The sequence below is a fragment of the Engystomops pustulosus genome, chromosome 8 (genome assembly GCF_040894005.1).
Source record: "Engystomops pustulosus chromosome 8, aEngPut4.maternal, whole genome shotgun sequence".
NCBI lineage: Eukaryota > Metazoa > Chordata > Amphibia > Anura > Leptodactylidae > Engystomops > Engystomops pustulosus.
Genome location: NC_092418.1, coordinates 18899828 through 18907242, shown reverse-complemented (window position 1 = coordinate 18907242; position 7415 = coordinate 18899828). Strand labels below are relative to the sequence as shown.

The following is a 7415-nucleotide window of genomic DNA, read 5'->3' as shown; positions in this document are numbered from 1 at the left end:
ATGAGCTTTTACTTATTCAGGCAGCCATTGTTAACAAGTAGAGCTGAAGTGCAGGGCTCTTTCACATTGGCGCTGTTTTTCATGTCCGTGGTTCAGTGATTTCCACGGATGCCTCATAAAGCCATTGATTTCTATGGGTGTTTTCACATTGGCTTGTATTTTCACTGATCCGCTGTCCGTTGAAAAAATTATGAATTATCCTATATTTTTATTGATGCGGATCACGAAAGGCAATAGAAGTCTATGGAAGAAACATCCACTTTTTTCACTGATGAGGCAGAAAAACCAGGTGTGATGTTTTCACTGCAATGTTTAACCTTCAGTTCAACGGAAACAGAACAGAACGTATGCGCAACTGAAGCTGAACCTCAACGCCAATGTGAAAGAGCCCTATGGCTAGAATGAATACTTCAGACTCCAGTATACAATGCAGCTAGACTGGAGTCACTGATCAGTGTTTTCTGTCAGGACAATACACTTATTGCATAATGTTATCAAACAATTACATTTTTCCTTTCCCATTTAATATGATGGGAAAGGGAAGTACCATAGTATTGGTTTGTTTATGCATCTTCTGAACTGTCTATTTTACTATCTACATCACAAAAAAGGAACTTTCATGTTACTCAGTACAAAAAAGTCCATGTCCTGGTTCATTCATAAGGGAGCAGGCGATGAGACGCCAGCGGACCTCTCACAATACCGAGCTCTGTGCACATGGTGCCACTTTTCTAGGTTAATGTTCCCCTGGGATCTCACTCCTGTAACAAGTGACCTTCCCCCATAGGACGCTCCAGATTAATATCATGGGTTCCCAGCATCCCCCTGGCCTCTGAAATGAATATAGAAGCTTATGAAGCCTGAAGCTAAATTTGTGCCACCAACTTCTTAAGTATCACGGTTGGATCAGCACTTGGCACTGGCCTCTTTCCTCAAGCAGCAGCTCCGGGACAAGTCCTATGGTCTGTATGTCTCTATTCCTGCTTGGCTAATTAATATTAACCCCTAAGTAGAGATAGCAGAATTAAGTGGGATCAACTACTTGGCCTGGTGCCTTTCTATGCCACTTATTTTGGGGGAAATTTTGTATTATGATTTATTTCTACTCATTTGTAAGTCAGGGTCGGAAGGGCCACCTAGTGTGTGTCAACACAAGGATGTAAAACCCTGGGCTTATCTGCTTAGAGGTGGTATGGCTGGCAGAGGATATGGTGACATGATTGTTTTTCAGAAATTGCAGGACTGTTATATTTTATAGCTCACTGGTGTGGAATTGTCTTTTTGATTCTTTTTGCATTGTGAAAAATATACTGTTTTGCAATGTGTGGTGATAGTGTAGACATGGGCTCTCCAATAGTTGTCATGAAGTCTAACTGCTAAATTCGATATGGATTCTATAAGGAGCCATTATATTACATAGTTTCTGAAATTTATTTTGTATCAAATGCTGCTATAAGTGAAATTATCTCACAAGGACCCAGTTCAGAAAGGTTACAGTGATTTTGATTGAAATGACAACTAATCAACTAAAATTGGTGGATTGGGAATATTGTATTTTGGACAACTATGGGAAGTTTTTTCAGCAAGATGAACAAATGTTCTGTCCCCTCCAAGCCACTTATACCATTACTTTGGCATTATGTGGTTTTCCATATTGAAGACCTCTCATATGTGATTGGTAGGGTTCTGACACCCAGGACCACACTAATCAGCTGATCTGGATGCCCCTGTTGACTAGGAGTTGTGCTGCAGTTTCCTAGAAGGTTGCTGGAACAACTGATTACAGTGGGTATCGGACATGGTCGACTGTCGGACCCCCACAGTTGATCAATGTGTCTGAATGTTGGACCTCCCCCCACCAATATAGGTGGGGTATACAAGTTTTACAATGTAAAGTGATATTATAAAGCTGAAGGCGGACAACATAATCTCACAGCATGGATAATATAGAGAATTTAGCTTCTCTTCTCTCTCCTTGCACAGCCATCTCTGCACATTAGAATTTTCTATATAAATAAAGATTATTATTATTATCTTACAGAGCACGCCCACTACATTCTCCCACTCTAGTCAATAAGTCCGGAAATGTTTTTATTGTCCAAGTTTCTGGAACTGCTAAGTACTTGGAGGAAAGGGGAGAGGGAGCATTTTGACAATATGGAAGAGTAGGGGAAAAGAAGATAATAGATTAGATAGATGATGGAAGGAAAGTAGAAACATAAATTAAGTAAGTGTAACTCTAAAGACGAGACTTCCACATAATGTTATCTATCCCGGGCTCCTTTACTAGTTATTATGAGATTATATTCCAAGGGTTTCCCGCTCCGCGTATGTGCAGTCATTAGATATCCGATGACATATTTACAGAATGATCTTCACCCATGGACAGATGGATCATTTTACAAATCTGCTCAGCCTGTGTAAGAGCTACCAATGTTCATGGGGGCTCTTCTTGTCTTATATCCCAATCCTCCAATACATGATCATCGGGTTAATTGTGTCTATTGGGGACCGTCAAAGGTTGGATAAAATCATTATTGAATATATTGAAGAAATTGGATAAAATTATAGATAATATTGATCGCGGTGTAGGTCTGAGAGATTTAAGAAAACATTCATACCCGCTGCTCTTGAAATGTCAAATGCTCTGAGAAAGTGCAGAACAAGTCAGGACTGTTTTTTAGGACTTTAGATGTGTAATGTGTACCTATTTTATATATGTTTGTCTTACCCTATTGGTATGTTTTACTTTTGTATCTGTTTTTATTTGTCTTGGTTTCTATGGTCTGTACATTGCGGATGTAACACTTTAAATTCCCTCTGGGATAATAAAGTTTAATATTATTATTATTAGATCATCCTTTTTTTTGCTCTCCACGGTCTTAATTCCAAAATTTTCTATCCTTTGTAGTCTCATCGCAAGTTCTCAGCTCCCCGTCATGGACATCTTGGGTTCCTCCCCCATAAGCGTAGTAAACGTCATCGGGGTAAAGTGAAGACTTGGCCAAAAGATGACCCAAGCAAACCTGTTCATCTTACAGCCTTCCTTGGCTACAAAGCTGGGATGACTCACACCTTGCGAGAAGTTCACAGAACGGCACTCAGTATGTGAAGCAAAACATGATACTTTATCAACCAACATCTATCTTCTGCACAAATTAAGAAAGCTGCTAGGAGAGACCTTTATTATATCTGTAATGGATGAATGAGATCTTAATGTAAGGATGAGCCTTATCCAAAATGAGGATGGCACTTTATTTTAGAATTAATTCAAAGTAGGACTTAGCCGTATCCTAGAATAAGCAAGAATCTTATCCTAGAGTAAGACTGCACTTTCCAGAGGTGAGCACAGATTTATTTAAAAGGAAGTACCCTTATCCTAAATTTAAACAGTCCTCTAAAGTAGGATCAAAGCTTGTCGTATTGAGTTCTATTTTAAAGCAGCCCTGTTATATTTGTTATAATTTATACTAAGTCTTGTAGGGCTAAATTTTGTTCAAGAGTATGAAAGAGCCTTGTCCAAGACAAACCCTTATTCTAGACTAAGGAAAAGCCTTATTCAAGATTAGGACTGAATTTCTATCTTAGAAGAGTTTTTTCTGTATGTAAAACTGAGGCAAGAAGCACCAATCTTTTTCATAGACAAGGTTAGAGATTTATCCTAAAGTAAGAATGGACTTCACCTCTGAAGTTGAACTAAGTCATTAGCTAGGGTAGCGAAGAGTCTTATACCAAAGTCTTGTATGACTTTAAGCTTTATCCAAAAGTAGAACTTAATCTAGTTCATTTGAAGGTAAGACTGAGCTTTATCTTAGTGTAGAGAAGAGCCTTTCAAAATGTAGGATTTGGCTTTATAGCAAAGTATAACCTAGCACAGTGGTGGCGAACCTATGGCACGGGTGCCAGAGGCGGCAATCAGAGCCCTTTCTGTGGGCACCCAGGCCACCGCCCCAGCACCCCAGACAGGACTCAAAGAATCTTCCTGCAGTTCCAGGCAACTTAAAAGATGCTGCTTTCAGTCATATTTTGATATTTCGCTACTTGGGACTGTAGGAAGAGGGAGAATGTATAGACAGTGCCGAATTACCTTTGGAGGACCTCCTGTTGGCCCCACGATTCTCTGTGTACAGAGGGAAACTGGAAAGAAGCTAAAATGGTGTAAATGTTCCATCTTGCTACTGTGTTCCTGTACTCAGGAGGCCAATATGATTGAAAGTTGTTGAAGAACAGGGAGCAATAAGTTACTGCTTTAATTTTTGGTTGGCACCTTGCGATAAATAAGGGGTTTTTTTTGTTTTTTTTTGTGGGCACTCTGCCATTAAAAGGTTCGCCATCACTGACCTAGCATAAAGAAGAGCCTTATCCTAAAGAAGGAATGGCCTTCGTAGACCCTGGGAAAGGATTTTAAGTGGGACTAAGCCTTGTTCTAGAGTAGGAAAAAAGTAAGAAAACATACACAAAAGTAGTATGGAAGAGCCTTTTACTAGACAACAAAGCCTTATTAAAAAGTCGGACTGACACTTATTTTAGAGTCTAGTCTTTGTCAAAAGGTTTATCCAAGAGCAAATTAGTTAAAAGTAGGGCTATGAGTAAAATTGAGCCTTGTCTTCACCTAGGACTTCGCTTTATACCGATGCTTCCTTAAAAAGATCTATTCTCACAGTATCTTATATTATATTAGAGGTCTCTAAACGAGAGGAAGTGGAAGCAGTGACCATCATAGAAACTCCTCCAATGATTGTGGTGGGGATAGTAGGATATGTGGAGACTCCTCGAGGTTTAAGAGGCTTGAAGACCATATTTGCTGAACACATCAGTGACGAGTGCAAGAGACGCTTTTACAAGAATTGGTAAGTGATGGCAAAGAAGAATTCTCTAGACACTACAAAGATTGGCAAGACTTCCGGGGATAGTTATGTAAAATTATCTAGAATCTTTCACAAACATTGTTGTCCATTAGGTGTAAGAGCAAGAAAAAGGCTTTCACTAAGTATTGTAAGAAATGGACAGATGAACTAGGCAAGAAACAGCTTGAGAAGGACTTAGATGCCATGAAGAAGTACTGCAAGGTCATTCGGGTTATTGTGCATACTCAGGTAAGGCTACTCATGGATGTAGAGTATTAGACTGAAAGGTTTCTAATTCAGGTTTTTGGTCAAGTAGGTGAGAGATTTCAGTTGATTTCTAGAGATGACGGTCCTACTGTTCCACCTACCTGACCAATAACATGAGGAGCATCCAAGAATTGTGACAAATTCACTCTTCTTTTCTACAGATGAAACTACTGCCTTTTAGGCAAAAGAAATCCCATGTTATGGAGATCCAGCTTAATGGTGGAACCGTCTCTGAGAAGGTTGACTGGGCCCTTGAGAAACTAGAAAAGCAAGTTCCAGTGAACACTGTTTTTGGCCAGGATGAGATGATCGATGTCATTGGTGTCACCAAGGGAAAGGGAATGAAAGGTGACCTAATATAGTTTGTCCACCAGTTACCCTAAAATATATCTCCTTGTTGGGTCTATTTATCCAAAAAAAAGGCTGCTGGGTAATGTGTATCACCCCAAGATACCAAGGAACTTGGATATAATATGGATGATGTTGATATACATTGTTTTTTGTTCTAGGTGTAACTTCACGTTGGCATACCAAGAAGTTACCCCGAAAAACACACAAGGGTTTACGTAAAGTTGCCTGCATTGGAGCCTGGCACCCTGCTCGTGTTGCCTACACCATAGCCCGAGCTGGGCAGAAGGGCTATAATCATCGTACAGAACTCAATAAAAAGGTATGCCTGGGTAGCTGGCACTCGAAAGGCAAAAATACTTTTTCATGGAAGGGATGGGATAGATATAGGAATTTCCTGTCTGAAGACTTTTTATGGGTATAATGAACTAAAGATTCCCATATATGGAGAAGTTGCTGGATTAAGTGTATCGAAACCTTACTGCCTTATGAGGACCACACCAAGTTCCGCATTTCTAGTCCATAAACTAGACTTGTTTGTATTTTTCCTAAAGATTTATCGTATCGGCAGAGGCATCCACCTCCAGGATGGAAAGATTGTGAAGAACAATGCAGCCACGCAGTATGACATCACTGACAAGTCTATTACACCACTGGTAGGTAAATCAGTAAGGGGGGCAATCCAAGAAAACAGTATTTTTCTTTTAATTACTGCCATTTGTTCACCAGGGAGGTTTCCCACATTACGGTCAAGTAAATAACGACTTTGTCATGGTGAAGGGATGCGTTGTAGGAACCAAGAAGCGAGTCCTCACCCTCAGGAAGGTAAGGTGGTAGAAGATAATATAACATGGACATAGATTGACATTCACACCAATATGATCATTGACAAACATTTTGTGTATCTGAGGTAAATTTTAAAGATCTACAACATCTCAATGCCAGACTGTCCTTGGTAGAGATCTTAGATTGTATATTCAGTACTGGATTTTTCTCTCACAGTCTCTGCTGGTTCACACAAGCCGTAAAGCCTTGGAGTCCATTGATTTGAAATTTATTGACACAACTTCGAAGTTTGGCCACGGATGCTTCCAGACACACCAAGAGAAGAGAGCTTTCATGGTAGGTCTTTAGGTTTATTTTTTCATATGTTTAATTGTTTGGGGTCCATCGAATGAATGATCCAAGGAGGTGGAAGATATTCACTGTTAATGTGGAAGAAAGTTGGATGTTCTTGTTCAGTCATTAGAGGGAAACGGCACTGAGTCGTTTCAGATGAATGATGTCATCATTTGACAAATCACCTTCCTGTTGCCCCCTACAGGGACCCCAGAAGAAGCATCTGATAAAGGACAAGCAGGAAACAGCCGAGGAGCTCTAGGTTATGTGCCATTATATGTTTTATTGGTGAAGAACTGGAGAATAAAATGCTCTTATGATGCCTTCATACTTTTTGTGTTTTACGGGTTTGTTGTTTACAGGTAGGGTCATTAAGCTCCACACCTTGATGCCCAAAATGTATCCAATTATCAAAACCAAGACGGGGATTGTCTTACTTTTTACACTGATTTCCTGCACCGCTAGTAACCATCCATTTATTTGGACTGCAGCCCTTTAAATGGGTCTTCCAAGTTATAAAAAAACATTTTCATATTTTATTAGAGAATTTTGAGCTATAAGATGAGGTCTTTTGTCCAGGATCAGCAGGATCCAAAGTGGATAGTCGCTACAAAGAGAGTCTCTCACTCTGGAGGACCTGCTCTGGCCTGCATTACACAGACAACCTATTGATATGAATGGGGGTGGTGTAATACTTCAGTTCACCTGTAGTGGTGCTGCAGGGCAATTGGACTGTTTTTCTAACAGGATTTCTCATAGATCATCTATTACCCCAATCACAGTATAGTAAATCTGCATTGTCCCTCCAAGATATAGTTGTTTAAATCTAGTACA

At 39.9% G+C, this 7415-nt stretch overlaps 1 protein-coding gene across 1 annotated transcript; it reads left to right on the top strand.

Annotated features, from left to right (window-relative positions):
* Positions 1-814: 814 nt before the first annotated feature.
* RPL3L (ribosomal protein L3 like) lies at positions 815-6911 on the top strand. The gene is made up of 10 exons (XM_072119978.1): positions 815-962; positions 2912-3104; positions 4682-4850; positions 4961-5096; positions 5276-5462; positions 5624-5784; positions 6017-6118; positions 6192-6287; positions 6465-6584; positions 6787-6911. Exons 1-10 carry the CDS (start codon positions 960-962, stop codon positions 6841-6843), a joined length of 1224 nt encoding a protein of 407 aa, XP_071976079.1. The 5' UTR covers positions 815-959; the 3' UTR covers positions 6844-6911.
* The last annotated feature ends 504 nt before the right edge of the window (positions 6912-7415 follow it).